Source organism: Anas acuta, chromosome 1 (genome assembly GCF_963932015.1).
Source record: "Anas acuta chromosome 1, bAnaAcu1.1, whole genome shotgun sequence".
NCBI classification, from domain to species: domain Eukaryota; kingdom Metazoa; phylum Chordata; class Aves; order Anseriformes; family Anatidae; genus Anas; species Anas acuta.
In genome coordinates, this window is record NC_088979.1 from 54794441 (window position 1) to 54816120 (window position 21680).

The 21680-nt window shown below is 44.1% G+C and overlaps 1 protein-coding gene across 1 annotated transcript in view; it reads left to right on the forward strand.

Annotated features, from left to right (window-relative positions):
• The first annotated feature begins 12711 nt into the window (after positions 1-12711).
• The window catches only part of UBAC2 (UBA domain containing 2), an 87249-nt gene continuing 78280 nt past the window's right edge, over positions 12712-21680 (forward strand). The window contains exons 1-3 of the mRNA XM_068677604.1: positions 12712-12888; positions 17762-17889; positions 21530-21649. Coding sequence (XP_068533705.1) covers positions 12858-12888; positions 17762-17889; positions 21530-21649 — 279 coding nt within the window. The 5' untranslated portion in view covers positions 12712-12857. The remainder of the gene's footprint in view (positions 12889-17761; positions 17890-21529; positions 21650-21680) is intronic.

Consider the following 21680-nt stretch of genomic DNA (forward strand, 5'->3'; position numbering starts at 1 on the left):
AGCTGTATCTGTGCCCGGCTGTGGAGGAAGAAGAAGCCAGATCCTCAACTGCAAAAACTTCATTTTGGTTCAAGGGGATGAATGGATGAAGCTAGGTCGACTTAATCCATCTAAAGATCTGTATGAAATATTATTATAACTGTGAAACTTAGATTTGTTTCAGTATTTCATTTCTGTGTCATTTTACAGTTCTACCCTCCATGCTATTCATGCAATATTTTATTATTTGGGTTTGATTTTTCTGTGTATTTTTTTGTTATTATTATTATTTATTTTTTAAATGCCTCATCCTTTTGACAGTTTGTCCAACCCTAATTGCCCATGTTTCTGAAGAGATGTTGTCTCTCTGACTCTATTGGAAAAGGGGCAGATAGCAGTAGGGATGTCAGCTGCGTGCACCAAGACAATGGCTAGCTAATATTCCTCTGATTATCTAAAGATGTGCACATGAAGGCTGAACACAGAGTTTCTGTATGGTTTCGACTACCGTGAAAGTGTACAAGGCATTTTTCAAATTAATCACTTTTTCATCTGCTGCCTCTGACCTCTTCTGATCTCCACAAAGAACAGCTGTGTTTTAAGATCGCCAGGAGGCCTGGGCAACAAGTTCAAGAAAACACAGTAGGATCACTGCTCTATCGTTTGTGTTGCTGGTCTGGACCAGTGGGCAGAGCGCACTACTAAATAAGAATAGTAATGCTGTATAATTGTTTTATTGGTACGGGTGGTTGCATAGGTGAAGTAGGGCAGAGGGTGGCCCTGCACAACATGGCTAATTCCAGTTCTGAAAACATGTGAGTCAGCCTCCCCAGATAATAGGACTGGCTTATGGACATTCCTGAAGTACCTTTTATGATTTTTGGTGTTTTCTTTCTGAATCTCTGCGGCAAACTTGCATCACACTTCTCACATCTTCTTCGCAGTGTCACGGCCTCAAAACTTTTCCTTGGGAAAAAGTCAAAGCAGAGAGTCTCAGGAAATCTCAGGATTTCAGTCCTTAGGTTTAAAAGGAGACCACAAAAGATATTCAGTCTCATAATAAAATTACAGGACACTGCAGTACAACTAGGCTAATATTTCATCTTGCAGCCTCTCCAGTGCCGAGGCAGAATGAGCAAAGGTGGGTGCTGAAACAACCCCTGCTGCCAGCCTGTTTGCACATGTACTGCAGACACGTAATTCCACGCTCCAGGGCTCTAAGTCATGATGAGCAAAATATGTGTGTGTGTGTATATATATATATATTTATAATGTAAATTTGAATCTGAATTGGAGTTCACATGAATGTGAAAGGAGAATCAAACCTGTACATTTGCATAATTTCAAAGTGCCTCTCTACACAAAGCTGAAACTGAAAAGAAAAGAAGCCGAGTCAGCACGTAACCTGGCCGTGTGGTTTACAGGCAAGGGGAAATTCTGGTAGGCACCTGAACTGTTGACCCGATGCACAGAAGTAGCATGTTCTGAGCTCTGCCTTCACCGGCCGGGTGTTGTTTGGGTCTGCATGTGAATGGGATGAAGTGGATGAGCCTCATGGCATCTCAGAGAGAGGCGCGGAGCTGATGCTGCCTAAGGGCATGCTGGTGAGAAAGCGCTTTAGCCCCCTTAGTCACCTGGACAGGTTCCCAGCAAGAGAGAGAGAATTTGATTCTCATTTGCACTCTTTTTACTGCCGTTGCCTGTAAAGCTTGTTCTGAGCATGTTCTTGGGATCCAAGCAGAGATACCCAGGCACCCTTTGGTTTCTTTGTGTCACTTGTGGCTGGCTAGCATCCGTGTCTTCAGACTCCTCAGCTTTCCTTCTTTACATAATTCCTGTAAATGCCAACACCTCAAAATCCTTCCTAAAGCAGACATTGCAAGCAAGACAGAGTCCTGATTCAGTCACTCTTGAGCATACTGCTTCCCTTGTGTAAATCCTTCTCTTTTTATGAGTGGTCCATTGAGATTATAATTCCTCTGAGACTGGTCATCCACTGTTTCCAGCATCCATTATAATTATAATTAGGGTTGACGTTAAGTGTCTGAAAGATCTAAACATCGCTGGCTGATGAAAATGAATTAAGAAGAATTTCACCAAACATGTTTTCATGAAGGAAAAGCCTGAACTAACCACTGATTAAAGTTGCTGCTCACCAAATGATAGCGTGGACACTCTTGCTGATGTTTTGTGTGCAAAAATTATTCCGTGTTAGATTATGCTAAACCTCCAGGCAGCTTTTCTTGCAAAATAGGAAAGTCCATGCGGAGGGCAGGTATAAAACTGTTAATTAACTCTAATTGTGCCTCATTCCTATTGCACAAGGGTTTCTCCACAGAGCTGAGCCTTAGGAAAGGCCACTTGACATAGAAGGAGGATGGATGAGGCATTTGCCCCTGGCGCTTTTGTCACACAGCATAGGAGGCCACGCCTCCATTTACAGCCTCGTGAACCCACATCATTTAATTAGGCTCCTCTCTTGCCATAAAGCAGTGTGACTGATTGAAAGACTAAATATTTGTGCAAAGAAATTGTGGCAGATCCATTGCAGCAGGCAGGTCCCTCGTGCCTGGGAAGCAGGAATATGCAGAAGGAATCAACTGAATCACGAGCACTGTCATGGCAAGGAAGAGATAAAATAATCCCTGCTGGGTCAGAAAACACTTTGGTTGTGAAAGCAGTTCATCTGTCAGCAAGTGTTCCTGGGCATAGAAATGATTTAACAGATAAACTACTTCGTATTTTTGTCATACCATGAATAAAAGTCTGAGTGCTCATTTGTACACTGTGATTTAAGGGAAAAGGGTCAGTTGTCAATAAACCTTTGTAGGAGACAAGAACAGCTGGTGTTGAGTCATCCCCTCAAATAGGTCAAAATCTAGAGTCCCTTTCAAACATACCTTTTTTTTTCTTGATTAAATTGTTATTTGTAAATATATTCAAATGTCCTTAATTTCTAGGGTCCATGGGAAATCAGAGAGGATGCTGACAGAGGGGCCATCATTGCTGCCAAGGCAATGCCAAGGCAAAATCAGCATTGTCAGCTGGTTTCTCACACACTGATTTTCCGGCTGGGTTTGAAAGGATACTGCACTTCCACCTTTATCTCTGTCCACCGCGAAAAGCTTTCAGATTTTCCCACACTCTAATTAAATTCTTGAAGGTCTTCATTCAGCAGCGAGTGATCTGCTATCCGTTTGGATCTCAGTTCTCTTCTGAAAGGACTAAAACACTCTTATCTTGAACCCAGGCCAATGCCTTATTAATTATGCCTGTGGCTGAGAAGATCATCTCGGCTGTTACTGTATCAGCAAGGCAAAATGAGGAAATACAATATGTGATGAAAGACGCTGCTTGATGATTTTCCATCTCAGTAAGGAGTTTCTCAGGCCTCACCCTAAATTCTTACCCGAGGTGGTTGCACGATTTCATTTGTATCAAACGATCCACTTATCGATTTTCTTCCTGGAGCTTCTTTCAGAGAAGGCAGGAGAGAGGTTGTATCCTCTGAGTGTTTAGAAAGCATTAGCCTTTATTTGCAAAGAACTCTGCTACTTCTCTCGCGTTGCTGTTAGCAATCGCCAAAACACTGATGAGTCATCAAGTTCCAGTTCAAAGCCTACACAAATGAGTTTTGAATGATATTAGAATTTGTTCTAGCATCACAATTAGATCTCTTCCCATTTGCTGCTGTGTCAGGTAGGGGCTCATCCCATCAGGCTGAAGCTGCTGATGTGCCTTTTCTGCACGTGTCATTACTTCTGATTCCGACGGAAAGGCCACTTGATGATCAGTCCAGATGTCCACTAAGCACTTGCTACAACGCAAGCACCAATAATAGACAAATTTATTTCCTAAAATTCTTTTTTTCTTGTTGCCAGAGCAGTTCCATGACCTCCAAACACCTCCTTGGTTCAGCTCAGGGACTGTGAGTCACCAAACACGGGCTGGGAGGGTTGCAGTGATGTATGTGCACACACACCATATTTATTGACAAACATGCCCCAAGAAAAGCTGCTTAGCTGCATATAATTGGAGGGTTCAGGCACGTGTTGCCCATACACACACACAAACTCGGCAGGTCCTGTAACACCAGGATTTTCAGAGGTACATCTTCATAACCTTTGTGGAGCACACGGGTACTCGTGACACAGGACAGCCTGGCTAGGTAACACAGATCAGAAAAAACTTGCCTGAACTTACAGAAGAAGAGTCTGAGGATACCAGGAATCTGGAGTTCTTCAGGATAATTCACCAGCTCTTCTTTCACTATTTTTTTTAACCTAATTTCCTCTATTTTTAAAATTTTTTTCTTTTAGCCATCGTTCCGCTGTGCACACAGCACCTGGGCTCGAGCCCACTGCTGTTATCATTTTTGCCAACCACCTTTGCCGTGTCTCGTCCCCGGAGCTTTTTATGGGCTCTTCCTCCGTCAGTAGCACATTTAAGACCTGACAAGTTGTGTAACTCCAACTGTGCCTCTGTTTTTCCCCTCATCTCTTGCTCCACCCCGTGCTAATTCCTCGCATTCCACTCAGCCTTCTCTTATGACCACTCCCTTCTCTCTCTCTCTCTTTTTTTTCCCCCTCTCCATTTAATATCTTCTTCCGTGCCATTACCCCACACGCACAACAAACACAGCCTCCCACTTCATGTTAACTATGCATCCTCCCGCTCCTGTTTCAAAACAAACCCGAAATGCTGCAGAGCCCATCTGTGCCGTGAATCATCCCAGCTATAACAAGCACTTTCCATCTGCCTCGGCTCAGCCTTGCACTCGCTGCAGTTTTAAAGTTCAAAGTGCACCATTCATCTCCAAACTCCACTGGGACCAATGGCACCCTCTCTGTTGAATTCTTTGACTCAGGCTATAAAATGTACCAGATACGTTTTTTGCTGCATTTTTTCCCCCATTTTAAAGTGTAATTTACTGACACATCCTAAGTGTTGCGTAAAATGCAGGTTCTTGAGTATTAAGCCCCAAATTCCCGGGGGAATTGCTCCAAATTGGTGCTTTTCCTGGACATACTGTTTATCTTTCTATGTTGTGACCCTCAGAGGTGAAAGCAGTTTACCTACAAGTAAGCACTGGGTTTTGTACGACATCAAAGTACAGCCTAGGAAGCCAAGGCTTAATTTTTGCCCACAGATCTACATGTTGCCAGCGAGAGCACTGATGCTGAGTTGAGCCCACAAGCTGCTTTTCCTGCATACACACACAGGTGCTCACTCACACTGACTGGATAATGGGTTCAAATCATTAGTTATTGAGCCCCAACCATGCGATTGTGGAAGGACTAAGCTGTGTTGAAGTTTGGAATCAAAGACATAGGAAAAGGACTGAAAGCACTTTCCTTTCAATATGCTCTCACATATAAAATTAATCTGGTAAGTGTCTTGTCTGTCATTCTTGAATTAAACCAGTATTTGTACTAATATATATATTTTTGTTACCTATATGATATGATTTGTAAATACATACTAACTGGTATATATAATCATGGGCCAGACATGTTCTGAGTGAAGAAATGCTGCAGCAAATGTATATTGTGTATGTACAGATGAGTTTATTGCCTTGGCAGTTTTATTTTTCTTCTCCATGAGAAGCTTGCTATCAAAGTTTACAGCAGGGACAAAGCAAGACAATAAACTTGAGTGTTAATATGAGCTGATTTGGTATCCGATGATGACTTCCTAGCTTGATTATGGTGCAAAAAATGCACTAGTGCAAGCGGTCGAGCAGCTGTTGGATCAGTGTCCCAGCAGGTGAGCCCTCGCTCAGGCTCTGTCCCTCTTCCTCAGGCTGCTGTCCCTCCTGCTGCAAGATCCACAACAGATGTGTGTCATCGCAGAAAAGATGAATGTTGGGTTTTGTGCTCCCTTTCAGGCAAGGCCTTTTAATTCCTCCTCCCCCTATCAATTTCCGACTGTCGTCTCGCTTCCTTTTGGTGCTGACGAGCGAGCATCTCTGAGTCACTCCTCTGGGCCCCGGCCGAGAGCCGAGACGTGAAATCAAGGCTCTTCGGGCAAGGCTTCAGGCAGCACACAAACACGTCTGGGAAGCTTCATTACCCAGACGTTTGGGGTTTTACTTCCAAGATTATGACGGCTTGAAATTTCAGCACTTGTTTCTCCGGTTTAACATCCCGCTGAATTCTTTCCTGGTGGCTTAGTGTAAAACCGCCTTGAATTTTTGTGTGCGTGCGCGCCTGGTAACTGGAAAATAGCATCATCTCCCCCTCGTGGTGTGGGGAGAGGCCTCAGCTGGAAGAGAAAAAGCCCAAAATGGCAGCGTAGCTGAATGCAGGCCAAGGAAATCACCGTCACGCCAGGAAAGATTGCTTGGCCCCAGCTGGTGATGTCTGCTGCAAGCGGCCTCACGAACAGAGCTCTGTGGTGACACCCCAGCTTGGCCTGGATTTTGCATTCAATTGCTCCTATATTTGGGGTTAGAGCAGAGGTAATCCTGTGTTAGACATCTCACTGGCACGATGGGGTTAGTAGCAGGAGACAGAAAACAGCCCACTTTGGAACAAGTATATAACACAGCAGCAAGAATAATTGTAATAAGCCATATTTCTTGTGGTTCTAATAATTTTGCTGAATTTAAATTGGATTTATCAATACACTGATTTTTCTTACAACAGTTCATCTTTCAAGAAGAGAAGTTGTTTATTATTATTATTATTATTATTATTAATTATTATTATTTTCTGACTGATTGCAATTTAAAGGCTCTAGCTGGGCAAAATTTTATACTATCATACAATACAGATTTTTTTTTTTTTTGCATCAAACTTGTCCATTGTTAACATTTTTAGAGAAAAAAAAGAAACTCAGGAATGTCTGTTTCCTGGAGGCATACTGACTTCTACTGTATGTATCATGCAAGTACATTTCTGGGGTTAACATCCTTTAACTTTGAACGAGCTCTTCTAAGGGATCATTGTATGTCAGTAAAATTACATGAACACAAACATCCTTTGCTATGGGTAATTGCAGCTGGGGGAAAAAAGACCTCATGTGCCAGTTGAAATAAATACAGACAAAGTAATGATACTGGGGAGAATTTCATAAGGCTTTATCGTCCCTTTGAATCCATTAGTAGAGTTATGCTACCAGCCCGATAACATTGTGACGTGGGTGGCCACGTATTCCCTCAAACACAGATTTGGCTCTGAGCGTAAATGTGGGAGTTTAATAACCTTTACACCGTGGGGAGATACACAGAACGTGATAAGTGCATGTGGATGTGGAGCAAGAGGAGGAAGGTGTCTGGGAAATATTGATAGGTATCAGGGAGGAAAAAAAAACATCCATTAAATAGCCTGGTATTTTTTTTTAATCCAATTTTCCTAACAGTCAATTTCAACACAGCCACACCAGCAGGCAGCAATGTAAGTTGTTTTCTGCATTTTAAAGGCTATTTTTTGCTATCCCCGAGAGTTAGTTGTCCTGGGTAATTTAGCATGTACTCCGCATCACAAAGCTAATATTTGACATAAATTCAATCTGAAAAAGATGACTAGTGCGTGGTCTCTAGTGTGCATGAAAGGGTACAGAAATGCAAAGTATATTGCTATACATAATTTGATTTATGCTATAGAGTGCTGTATGTGATATTTTGCTCTTCTAATAAATTCCTTAATTGGGTCTCCTCTGCACTATGCTTAAATCTCATTATTTCATTGATGCTTACTGATCTTTCCCAGTTTTCCGTGTGGTAAATTAACGCCCTTCAGCTGAATGAGCTAAAATCCAGTGGCAGCTGCTCAGCCAAGGGCAGTTGGATGAGTGTATTTGCCATACTTGCAAGAATTAAGTCTCACCTAAGTCAAGTAAAACACTAACATGGAATATTAAAGAAAAGCTGAGATCAAAGTAAAAAATTAAGAAACACCAAAATCAATTTGCCTATTTTTTTTTTAAGATGTTTGCATTAGGATCTGGTTCCTGGTTATGCTACCATATGCTCTTGTTTTTTTCACAGGATCGCAGAAATAAGAAGCCTGGTTCCTGTGACAGAGGCTGTAAGGATGACATATTTGAGGGAGTGTTTTACCAGTGTTCAAAGACAAAGCTCTCTGATCAGATGCTTGGTGCTGCCCCTTAACACAGAGATGCCAATATCTGTGTGCGTGACGTTTCAGTGCTTAGGAATTGCATGACCAGCTACTAAACTAAAAGTGATGGTTAAGAGTTGGTGTAAAACTGCCCGTGTGTTATGTTCAGCCCACAAAGATAAAACGTGAGGAAGAAAGCAAGGCTGCATCCACAAGTCCAATTAAGCACTTGTTCTCAAACTATTTTTCCTGTGCTTGCAGCATGCATCCCTGCAGGATGTACTGCACCACTGTTGTCTCACCCACGTTCAGAGGGCATGGCGTAAATCTAGAAGGGAGCAGATGCAGCACATTCCTGGCCATTTGCTGGGACAAAATTGGGATAATTGGTGGTTAAGGTGGTTAAGGCTGAGCGGGACCTAGCAATGAAGGAGACATGAAAAGGCCCTGGCTGCAGATGGAGGTGAGCAATGCAAGGAGCAGGAAGCTGTGGCTGCTGGTGGCCACCAGCTGGTGACTTGTCTCTGCTCCAAGTAAGCCAGTTCCATAAATGCTCTGTACTGTGACTGCCTCCTGTTCTGGGGTTTTGGCTGAAAAACAAGATGGTGATGTTTGAATTGTGTTTGAGTTACTGAAGCAACAGTTACACACATATTACTATAACTAGACACTGATATGGAGCTCAGTTTTAACCCTGGGTTTGGAGTTTTGCAAATCATCTCACTGAAATAGCTAAGTCCATAAAAAGTAGAAAATGTTTGAGCACTCTACATTTTTGTAATAGTGTGATGCAAAATCAATTGACAATATCAGAGAAAAAATAATATTCTTGCCATTTTTTTCCACTGGCTTTCTTTCCTTTACTTTGCACACCCCTCAAGAGATACCTAAAAGTTCCTTCTCTAGCCACTCTCAGTCTCCTCACGCTAATTCTAAGCCTACCAGCTGTACATGGAAAGAACTCATCTAGAAAATGTTCTGTATCTTCTACCTATCATAAAACAAACAAACAAACAAAAAACAGTGTAATATGATGAACCCTGTACAGTTTAAGAGAACAGCAGATCTGTTGCGCTACAAAGCATTATCCACTTCTGAGGGAGAGAAATTCTCTAATCCTGGAAAGGCACAGGACCAATCAGTCTGATTTCAGCCCAGTGAATCTCTCTACCTTCTGCCTTTCCTCCTCTTCTCATGCAAGCTGCTATCAGCAAGCTGTACTGCCACACAAGTCTCCCTTACAGGGCATGGATGGTGCACAGCTTTCTTCTTTACATTCTTCTGCGGCCGAAGACAAGGGTTGGAAACTGTAAGAAGTTATTGAAATCATTAAGGTTAACACTTGTTTATTTCCAGGTATCTGCTAATATTGCTGGTAGTTGTAATAGCTGCATGTGCTACTATGAATGCCACAGAAAACCCCAGACATCAAGGAGACACACGGACCATCACCCATGAACCTGCAGAGTCCTGATAGCACTAAGTCAGGACAGCAAATTCCTGAGTGAGGTGTTACATTTCCATCCTGTTCTGCCCTGCTGCTATCCTTCATTCTTTATGGCAGGGGAGCATCTGACTCTCAGAGATTAATTAGTAATTAAGAGTTGGTTCAAAAACACTGCAAGTTCAGAGGAAAAAAAAAAAAAAGTAAGCTAAACACATTAGAAAACAGTTAGATATATAAATTCCAGTCTCTTGGGATTTTTTTTTCTTTGAGTAGGAAATTTAAATAAGTTTCTTTTGAACACACCTAACTGACCCCACTAACTAGATGTAATAAACAAATGCAGATATTTAAGCTGACATTTGAGCAGTGTCAAAGCCTTCTAAGCTTGTTCTAAGTAGATTAGCAGATAAGTGCTAGCTTTCCTATTCTGGGATATGTTCCAAGGCAAACATGAAGACAGACGATTTCATTTAACTCCAGAGTGGACAACACTTTATGCTTAAATAATGCAAATCATTTTCATAATTCTTATGACAAGCTATCAGCTGGCACTGCTGATGTAAATTGCTCTCTCCTTTAATGAAGTCTCTGGTTGCCGCTGTGTCTGAAGGCAAAAACTACATTTCCTTTACAGTTCAATCAGAATGTGGAAGTCTAATTATTAGCACTGGGTATGCAGTTTTCTCAAAAATACACAGTGTATCTCATCTGATCTAATCTGAGACAAACTGACTTAATAAATCTTCTTTGAAACAGGGATATTAGATATTAGACCTTTGGATATTTCCTAGATTCAGTAATATGTTTGCAGGCTTACATAAAATAGTGGCAAATAAATCCAGAGCCAGCTTCCAATATCCCAGCAGTATCGACAAATCTGCATATACGTATTTTAGTATGTTGTTTGGAGAAGCTTGCCAGCTACTGCCACTCATTCAGTTTTGTTGTATCTGTCAAGGATAACAAGTCCAAAGAGCTGCTTTCAAAATAGCAATTAAGGATTTGCCCAAATGCATCCTTACTCAGCAAAATACGTGCTTGAGTCCCTTGGATGCTCAGTGGTTCTGACTTCCAGCTCATACTAGTGCTGAACATTGCAGAGAAGAATCTCTCAAATATGATTACCTTGTGGGAACATAAATCACGGGAAATCTGCGAAGCTGAGGCTCACGGCTGAGTGTGCTAGATGGGACTTTCAGGCTCTCAGTTCTGCTGAGTGCACAAACTTCATCCTGTCTCTTCCCGACGCTCACATCTGTGACTCAAGCAGAGCAGAGCATCATCACCTCTCGAGTGCCTAGTATGATTTATTTCAGTAAACTCTGACTTCTATATGGACTTGAAAATGTCAGTGAAATTTAGTGCCCTGATAATTTCAGCCATATTATACCAAATGTGAAGAAATCAGAGGTGGATTTTGGCTCTATCTTAATTTTGGTGGATTATCTTAATTTTCTATCTTAATTTTGGTGGATTTTGGCTCTATCTTAAATGTTTGGCCTATCTTAAATGTTGATACCTATGTATGAGCTAGGTTTATAACATACCAGTACAGCCAGAGGCCATCTGTTCACGAGTTGCTGGACTCTAGGGAGCAATTATTTTCATCACAAAATAGACCTCATCTGAAAAGCTCTCTGGTCTCCACTGAATGTACATACTACACCTCCATTAGCTCTAATGAGCACGTACGCATGGCTCCTGTGTAGACTCTTACCTTGTGGACTCCCAAAGCTGGGGTGAGCCAGGTCTCCCCTCAGGTCTCAAAATTTTCTGAAGCGTAAGGAGTCAGGCGTTCTCCAAGTAATTAGAGATTTCAATTTTAAATCATCTTTAGAAAGATGACAGTAATTATATACTACATACCTGGACTAACATGTTTTACATCTGTATAGCTCTACCTGCAATGCCTGAGTGCTGGCTGTGCACTCTGACGAGACCAGTGATGAGTAGCTGCCCCTCAAACCCCATGCAAACAGGGTGGCCTTCTTCTGCAGCCTCGAGGCATCCCGAGATGCACCTTGTGGTCTGCCCTACACACACGCCTTGTGAATCTGTCTGCTTCTGTGCCAGGGCTTCATTAAAATAATGCATTTGGACTGGTTTGGTTACTGTACATTCTCCTTTCACAAAATGGAAGATATATAAACGGGGGTGAAGCTCTGGGGCTGGCAGCACAGGAAGGACATGGACCTGTTGGAGCGAGTCCACAGGAGGGCCACGAGGATGCTCAGAGGGCTGGAGCATCTCTCCTACAAAGACAGATGGAGGGAGTTGAGATTGTTCAGCCTGGAGAAGGCTCTGTGGAGACCTTATAGAGGCCTCCCAGTACCTACAGGGGGCTACCAGAAAGCTGGGGAGGGACTCTTTGTCAGGGAGTGTAGGGATAGGACAAGGAGGAATGGCTTAAAACTAAAAGAGGGGAGATTTAGATTAAATATAAGGAGAAAATTCTTTACACTTCTTTTAACTGGGTCCAAGGACACTGAGGCCCTGGAGTGTGTCCAGAGAAGGGCTACGGAGCTGGTGAAGGGCCTGGAGCACAAGGCCTGTGAAGAGCACCTGAGGGAACTGGGGGTGTTTGGTCTGGAGAAGAGGAGGCTCAGGGCAGACCTCATTGCTCTCTGCAGCTACCTGAAAGGAAGCTGTGGGGAGCTGGGGGTCGGCCTCTTCTCACAGGTAACCAGTGATAGGACCAGAGGGAATGGCCTCAGGTTGTGGCAGGGGAGGTTCAGGCTGGCAATGAGGAGACATTTCTGCTCAGAAAGAGCAGTCAGGCACTGGGACGGGTTGCCCAGGGAGGTGGTGGAGTCACCGTCCCTGGGGGTGTTCAAGGAGAGGCTGGACGTGGTGCTTAGGGACATGGCTTAGTGGGTGACACTGGTGGTAGGGGGATGGTTGGAGCAGATGATCTTGGAGGGCTTTTTCAACCCTAATGGTTCTGTGATTTGGCTCTGAGGGTGGTGAGGCCCTGGCACAGGCTGCCCAGAGAAGCTGTGGGTGCCCCATCCCTGGAGGCGCTCACGGCCAGGCTGGATGGGGCTGTGGGCAGCCTGGGCTAGGGGGAGGTGTCCCTGCCATGAGGGGCACCCCAAACCCACCCCAGCGCCCTCCTCCGGCCATGCACACGCTGCCCACACGCTGCTCCCCCCTCCCCACTCCCAAATCCTCCTCCTCTCCCTCCCGGCGGTCCCGACAGGGGGCGCCGGCCGCTGTGTGTCGGCGGCGTTTGTCCCCTGGCGGCCGCCTTAGCCGCGAGTCCCGGGGCCGGCCGCGGCTCCGGGGGCTCTGCCCGGCCTGCGGGGCGCCGCGGGGCCGGGCCGGGCCGGGCTGTGCCGGGCAGTGCCGGGCAGAGCCGAGCCGCCGCCATGTTCTCCAGCACCGGCTCCAACGGGCTGTGTGAGTACCGGCACCGCCGGGGGGCCGGGCCGGGCTGCGGCCGGGCTGGGGCCGGGCTGCACGGCGTTTCTTGCAGGGGAGGGGACGTGGGGTCGGGTGGGGTGTGGAATCGTCGTATAGATGGTTCTGGCTTTTGTTATGTGACAAAATGTGTTGGAAGAGATGGCTGAACTTTGGTGGACACCGCTGCTGGTTGTAGGGAACGGATGGGGAAGGCAGCGGAGCTCCCTTGTATCACTTCTTAACATTTCTGGGTGCAAATCTTTGGCTGCGTGCATGGACAAGACCTTGGGTGCTAGTGAGTGAATCAGAAACTGGAGGATTTTCAGTATCTCGATTCCATCAGTAAAAGGAATTCAGCTTTGTACCTGCATGTGCAGACTACCAGGCAGCTGCATTTCCAGATTTCTAGACCAATGCTGCCAGGCTCACTTTATCTAAATGCTCTTCGGTTTTGTATCATAAGGTGGCCTGAACAGACCACTATTGACCTAACAATAAGTCAGTATTAACAGTCTGTCAATGGACAGAGCAATTCTAGCGTTCTAGTTCAATTCTAGCAATTCACGTCCTGGCTCCAGAGTTCAGGGAGGTGAACGATGGCATCAGCACCCACAGAGCATTCGGAGCATGCGAGCGCTTCGTCACAGATTCGGATTCACTTTCAAGCTTGACCACTTGTGACGAAATGAGACTTTCTCATAATAACGCTTGAGCAACTGGAGCTGCGTGGCGAAGCCCTTGACCCCGTCCATGCGCTTTCTAAGGAAACGTCTCGTGATTTGGAGCAGTGTGGTTACGATGAGTTCTTTCTTAAAGTGTCTCTCTAGTGTTTGAGATCCTAGTTCAGTGCCCTTTAAAGTCACGTGTGTAAATAGAGGGGTTCTTGAAAAATGGCACGAGAGACCTATAAAAGTAAACGCTTCCTGCACGCAGGTGGGCCAGCTCAGACGAGTAGGTCCTTACTGGGGCTGCTTTGCCGAATTGCTAACAGGCAGTACCAGGTACAGCAGATGACTGTGCTGGGAGCCGCTGACACCCACACACATGATTTTGGTTGAGGAGTTGTAAAAATAGACAGAACTGGTGCGTGCTACAGCTACGAGAGGTGGAAATCGGGAAACGAGAGAGCACCATTTAAAGGGACAAGGACTGTTTGCCCTCGGTAGGGGAAGCTGCTCTGGCTATCTGAAATACTGAAGGAACTGGCACACCCTGGGAAGAAAATAATGCAACGTGTGCTTTTACCTCTCTGACCCTCGTGGCGCAATGCTGGCAGTGTGCTGAGTGTCCCCGAGGCACGAGCTGCTCCTCTGCTTGCGTAACCTGCGGGACTGAAGGGTGCTGTGAGCAGGCATCAGGGAAATAATGCGGGACAGCAGCTGGTGCTCTGTGGTACGGCTGAAGGAAGGATGTGTCACAGCATCATCCAGGTTGGAAGAGACCTCCAAGATCATCGAGTCCAACCTCTGACCTAACACTAACAGTCCCCACTAAACCATATCCCTAAGCTCTACATCTAAATGTCTTTTAAAGACCTCCAGGGATGGCGACTCCACCACTTCCCAGGGCAGCCTACCTGTTGAATGTATCAGGCTCATGTGCACGGCAACATCAGGCAGTACAATACCATCTGGGAAAACAAATGGGCTTGGACATCAGCCTGCTACAGCATGCCGTGGTTCGAAACGCTGGCTCGAGCCCTGGGAACAGTGCAGCCACACGAGATCAGCGAGCCAGCCACTGCACGCCGCAAAGATGTGGCTGTGGTGCTGCTGCTGCACAGCCAGCTCGTGTCGGGCTCGCCTGGGGATCTCCGCAGCCTTGTGGTGCAGCCATACCTGACGTTTCCGACAGCGTGTGCTAATAGTAGTATGGTAATCGGCGCTGCGGGTGGGAGGAAGAGGAGGCTGCTCGGCTAGATGAATGTTTTGGTTAACTTCAACCTGTTTCACTTTCTATTTTTTTCAAATGTTCCTTTTAAAAAAACACGGTTTTCTTTTTTTTTTTTTTTTTTTTTTTCTTTTCTTTTCTTAGCTGCTGTAGTTTGTGACCTAGGATACAGCCAGCAGCTACTTAAGCAGCAGATGTGTAGGTAACTGGTTTGATTACAGGCTTACCTGCATCTTGTCATAATAGATTTGTCGTAATAGGTTTCAACACGATCACAGTTGGTTTCTTTACGGACTTTCTTCCTGCCAAATGCGCTTCCTCTGCAAGACTGAAATCCTTTGGTCTTGGGGACCTTTATGGCTTGACCAAGAGTATAGGCTAGTTTTCTCTTGTCCTCTTAAGTGTATGTAGTAACATGACTCACCCCACAACCTCTGCATCAAGTTTATAAGCTTTGGATGAAAACTCATCCCTGCAGCCACACTTCTTGCTGTGCTCGCTTGCAGGCACCACAATGATGAGCCACCAGAGCACGGTGTGAAGCGACAGGCTGAACACAGCATCCCCTTCCTGTGTCTGTGCTCTGGGTCTAGACCAGGCACAAGAGTTGCTCTCCTGACCCAGAAAAGTGTTTCATTCAGTCATGTAATACTTCCAGGCAGCAGTAACTCCAGGATTTTTGCAGGGTCCTCTGGTATTGCTTTTTTTTTCCCCAAAGCATGAAGAACTGGAAAAAAAGTGGATCAACCAAACTCTGAGAACTCATCACGTGGTGAAGTCCCATCCTTACAGCTGCTGTGCACTCTTATGGCATCTCCCACATTCCTCAAACAGTATTACACGTATTAGTGTCTCTTCTTGTCCTCCCTCCATAGCATGCTCTGATTTGCCCCCAGTGTGTGGTTACAGTAAAGACAAGCTTTGCTCCTCTGATCTGGTACGATTGCTCCACTCTCACGAAAGCACACGGTGTCTAGGAAAGACTGAGAAAAGTTATTTTCAGATATGAGTAGCTGATGGTGGGTTTCAGCAACCATTACAATAAAGGCTGAGCAAGGTTTCCGTGCATTCAAAGGAAGTGTTTCTGCTCTTAATGGTATTTCTGTTTTGATGTGCTAGCAAGCTTGCATCTGGAGGGAAAAGAAACAGGCAAGAGTCCTTGAAAACTCCAACCATTTTGAAGTGTCTTTTCAGGCAAGTGAACCCCCTGGAGCTTCTTGGCCAGATCTTGTAGTACTATCGATGAATATCTATGTGACAGATGAATGGAGGAAAACCAACAGAATACAGAAGGGTGCTTTTCTAGGTCGTTCCCTTAGACAAAATCTCAGGACTCGTGTTGCAGCAGCAGTGCTGTGGTTGCCTGTTGCCTGGGCAAATTGTCACTTAAGAGGTGCTTTGGGACTGGAAACATATTCCAAGGTCTTTGAAGATAACACTTGATGCATTTTAACTCTTTGGGGTCAAATTGAGTTTATCCTTTTTGTTGTACATCCTTTCCATGGCATGGAGGCACCGTGTTTTTTTTCTATTTGCATGCATGTGTATTAGTATAGGGATCTGTGTGCTCCTGAGTGGCAAAGCAAACCACTGCCTCCTACTCTGAAACACCTGGAAACAAAACATTTCAGGAGCTACGCTGTGTATCCGAGAGTGTTTATCGTTCTTCATGTCAATGGACAAGAATAAACTCGTCAACCACGCTGACATTTTGAGAAGCCTGAGAGTAGAAGTTTCCGTTACCCATGTGATGTTCCCTGTGGGTGACTGTCACATTAATGGCTCGGTTGCTTCTGTGGCTTTTCACTTGGTGACGTGCTGAAAAAAATAAATACCTCTCTGCTATAACAAGGTTTAAAGTGTCTGAGCTGGCAGCTAAAAGGAGGATTGTATCAGAAATGCGTGTTTGCGCTTTGGGGTTGGGTTCTGGTGGTGGTGTTTGAACAGAATTAAACTGGGAATGAATTTGATGTGATAAAGTATTGTGATGTGTATTAACTGCAATGTAACAGTCATCAAATGATACGGAAAATGCAATGAAATCTAAATGCAAGCATAAAAGCTATACAAAAATATTAAGTCTTGGAAGGAAATCCTATGATTTTCCTAACATGTGGGTTTGTTTTTTTTGTAACATGATCATTTTGTGAAAATTTTGATACGATTAATGAATTGTTGTAAACAATACTTAAGCTCATGAAATAATGTAAATATATTTAATAGTAAAACACCAAGTTTGATGAAACTTTGGTTCAGAAATGTCTACCACTGTTTTCTAAAGGGGTTGCTTTCAAATACCTGTTGTATCCAGGTTAAAAAGCTGACCTTTTCACATGAAGAAGTATTAACTAAGTTAAGTTAACCAACAGAGCATTGGTTTTCAAGTGAATGTGTTGTGTGCACAGTAACTTTCACAGCTGGAGGCAGCTCCAGCTTGTTTCCCCGTGGTGTTTTCAGTACTCTGATGGCTTCACACTTTTTTTTAAGCATTAAACTAAATCAGACAAATGAATAATTGAAAAAAATAATAATGAAGGACATCTAATGACTATAGACCTTATTTCTGAGAGCAAGAAAATGCAAAGAAAGAGACTAAATTGAAGGATGGATAATTTTCTTGCATTACAGAAAATCAGCCAGGCTTGCTGCCCTCCCGATATGACACCTGTGGCAGTTCCTGAAGTCATCGGTTAGTGCTTGGATGAGGATCATGCTTAAATTATATAGCAATAACCCAATTTTTGATGGCAGCAGGATTGTGCCATGATTAAAATCTTGGCTTTGGTGGCTATTACCATCTTCCTTGCTGTTGCTGCAGCCACTGTGCCAACAGCTGAGGATGAACGGCTGAATATCTATTTACAAGGGAAGTTGATCAGATAAAAAATGAAGCAGTGCACTACTGTTTTCCAATCGCTTGTCCAAATGTCAGAGGTTTTTCTCTAAAATGGCTCCTTTTTGTTTGTTTTCTGTCTTTAAGATAAAGCACCTTTGTCAAAGAGCCTGTTATTAGTCCCAAGTGCCATCTCGATCCTGTTGACTCTGCTCTTCCAACATTACCAGAAGTTCTTTGCATACAACCTACAAGCTATAAAAGAGGATTTTCAGGTAAGGGTCAGTTAATTTTGTGTGGAAAGAGACTGCAAAATACTCTCTTCTGTGCCATTTTCCCCATTTCTATTTCTCCTCTGGTTCTTTACCTTTGTTTACTGTTGCAGAGCAGCTGGCTCTTAGCTTTTATTATGTCACCCCAGTAGGCCACTGTGTGTAACAGGCCATTACCTACTTTTGGTTGAAGTGAGAAAAACTGATCTGAAACCATCAACATGGCCTTTCACTTCTCGCTTTTGTCTGCGAAATGCTTGTTTTTCTGTCGTCTCTCCTTCCAGCCACTGCCAGTTGGGAAGCTTGCTGTGAACCAAGCGTGACTTAACCTCTGTAGTAATATAAGAGTTTTGGTATGAATGACAATATCTTCTTCTGCTTAGTTTTTGAGGATATTGTATTCAGCTGCTCTGGATAATACACCATTTATTTTAACATCAGAGGCCATAACTTTCACACTGTAACTTCTGCTACAGTAAGTTATGGGAAACTAAAATTTTCCTGTTGAGGAGAACTGCTGCTTCTCATTCGGGAATCCCAAGTCGGAGTATTTGTCACGCTCCAAAGTAACCGGCTGATCTGGTTAACTGTCTTACTAGGTGTTTGTAGCTTATTCCCAGTTCAAACTGGGAAACCTTATCTTTTGGGCATTACACCTTGTAAGACTTTGTTCTGAGCTTAATTAAGGGATCTTTGATACCTTAACTGGAATCCTTAATTGATATTATGCCAGTTGTAGCATATAGAAGTGACTAGATAAAGTGTTTTAAAAGGAAATTTTGTGGTTTGGAGTTTGTTCTTTGACGTTTGTCTTTAGAAGTCTTCTCTTTCCATTTGTCTGAGCTGCTGAAGAAGATCAGTAGCTGTGTCTTATTCAAAGAAACCATCTTTATTGTGTCTTAAAGGGTAAACTTTTGTGAGTATCTTCTATAAAGCTACGACTTTTATTGTGATGCTTTGGGGAATTTATAGCGTGTTGTCTTTTCTTTCCCAAAATAACTGTTTCATTTATTGTCATAGTAAGCTATCTGATGTGTAATTGTGTCTGCATATCCTCAAGATCAGGGAGAAAATACCACTAAGCTCCTACCTGAAAATACCACTAAGCTCCTACCTGCTGCTAATATTCATAATTCAGCGTATCAGATATTAACACCTGATAAAGCTGGTGCAGAACATAGGAAGTAAAGCCTGCAGTTTGCGAGCGCTTTTGGTTTGGAAGGCAAAACATGATGTACTGTTGAAAACTAGAAGATCTTTATCTCCATAACGGAGACCCTCCAGAGCAGTGAAGAAGCTGTGTGTGAAATGAAGTTACGTTAGGGTGAGGTATTTTTTAGGCTAGCTGAAGTAAAGAGGAATTAGATGTAGAAGCCTGGAGGTCCGTGAGAGGGCAATTCAGTTAGTGTGTCCTGAAATGTTCAGCTGGAGGGATACAGCCCTGCCAGTTTGGTGTTTAGGAGAGCTTCTGGCTAGGTTTTAATGCTGGCCATCTTGATGTGGGATGACTGGAACTGTGAGGTCCCACCTCTTTCTTCTTGTTCAGTCTTTTACTATACTAGGGAAATTAGGAACAGAAGTATTGGTTGAGGCGTAAAGGCCTTGAGTGGAGAATGCCTAGCAGGCTGTGACTTAGGAATGGGAGCTAGGAGAGCCAAACCTGAGCTGGAAACCAGCAAGGAAGATGAAGCTCAACAAGGATGGTTTCTGGATGCACATCTGCATCCAGAAAAATCCAGGTAACATCAGGCCATTTGTCCTTACCTTGGTCCCTGGGAAGGTTGAGGAGCAAATCTTCTTGGGAGCTGTTTCTTTGGGGTTCACATGTGGGACGTTGTGAAGAGACTGCTGAGGCTTGTCAGGCTTTCAGACTGCTGTTGTCTGCTGCTCTTCTACATGGGCATCAGTGACTCTCAGCATGGCTGTATGGCTCTGAGGATGATGGCCAAGGACGTGGAGGTCAGTGTGCTGTTTTCATCGATCCAGCTGATGAGGAGGAAGATCTCCAGGTGGAGAGAACAGATGCTGTGGGTCAACGGTTGAGTGTACAGCTGGTGTCAGCAAAAGGGGGTTGGGTTTTGTGCCCATGGCACTGTCTCTGAGGTTTACTTGGAAGAGGTGGGATTCACCTGACCCATTCTAAGCCTCTGAGACCAGTGTGAAAGTCTACAGCAAAAAAGAGTAAAACTCACTGGAGGAGGATCAGGCTAGGGAACATTTAAACTAATTGCACATATGCAAGTCCATGGGACCTGGTGTAGTACATCCACAAGTTTTGGAGGACTTGGCTCATGTCATTGTGAGGCTACTCTGGATTATCTTTGACAGGTCATTGTGATCAGGGAAGGTTCCTGGGGGCTGAAGGAAAGCAGGTGTTATTCCTGTCTTCAGGAAAGGCAAGAAAATAAATTTGGGGAACTACAGGTTCTACCTGTAACCTACCAAAGGAACTACCAAATTCCCTGGGAAGGTGATGAAGCAAATCCTCTTAGAAATCATTTTCAGGCACACAAAGAACAAGCTGCAAGGTTGAGCAGCTGGAAAGCAGTTTTACAGAGAAGTCCCTGAGAGTCTCAGTGGAGACCAAGATGAACACGAGACAGCAAATGCAGCACTGTGGCTAGAAGGGCTGACAGCATCGTGGGCTGCCGTAGGAAGGCCATCACAAGGAGGTCAAGTGGAGCCATCCTTCCCTTCTAATCAGCCCTCGTGAGACCATCTCTGGAGTGCTGTCCTTTGTTTTGGGGTTGTGAGCATGAGGTAGAACCGGGTATTACGCTGGGAAGAGTCTACTGGAAGGCCACTAATACAGTTGGAGGCTACAGCACTTGACTTACAGGGAGGTCCTTTCCCACCTCTGCTGCTCTGTGTTTCTATGAAACATGAACCTACTGGAGTGTGTCCACCAAGACAGAGTGTTGGAGTATATGACATAGAAGGAGAGACTGAGAGACTGAGAGAACTGGCTGTGCCCAGATCTTGAGAGAAGAAGGCAGAGAGGAGACACCTTACTGCTGTCTTACAAGTAGCTGATTGAGAAGCTGGAGCTGGATTCGACTTGGAGGTGCACTGCTGTAGAGCAAGAGGTAACAGACACAAGTTGGAACGTGGGAAATCTTGCCTAGATAAAAGGATTGGGTTTATTTTTTTTTCTTAACCATGAGGATGACCAAGAACTATGACAGGTTGCCAAGAGAGTTTAAGGAACCTCCATCTTTGAAGATGTTCAGGACTTGACTGGATGTGGCCTCAAGCAAGCTGATCTACTTAGACCTACTGAGGGCAAAACACTGGATTAGATGGTCTCTGGAGCTCACTTCAAAAATATTTTTTTCTATAACTCTACAATTTACGTGTTATTTTCTTTTTTATTTGCAAATGTGAAGTAGGGACATGAAAATTTGAGTTGATTAAAATTGCAGGTTTGTTTTAGCAGGTGGACCTCTTCCTTGAAAACATTTTGTTTTTGAACAGACTTCCTGAACTCTTTAATGTTCAAGTCCCTTATTTTCCTTCTTACGTGCTGCACTACATTTCTGTTATTTTGACTTCAGTATTACATGTATATTCACTCTGAGCACAAACTCTCTAAAGAATTCTGTGAGGACAGAGAGACTTAACATGGCAATGTTTAACCTTCTAGATTTGGAGACTTGTATGTGGGAGAGCAATATGTCTTGATCTGAAAGACACATTCTGCAGCAGTCTGCTCATTTACAACTTTAGAATTTTTGAAAGAAGATACGGCAGCAGAAAATTTTCGGTAAGTTCCAGTTTTGTTTTGTTTTAACAGA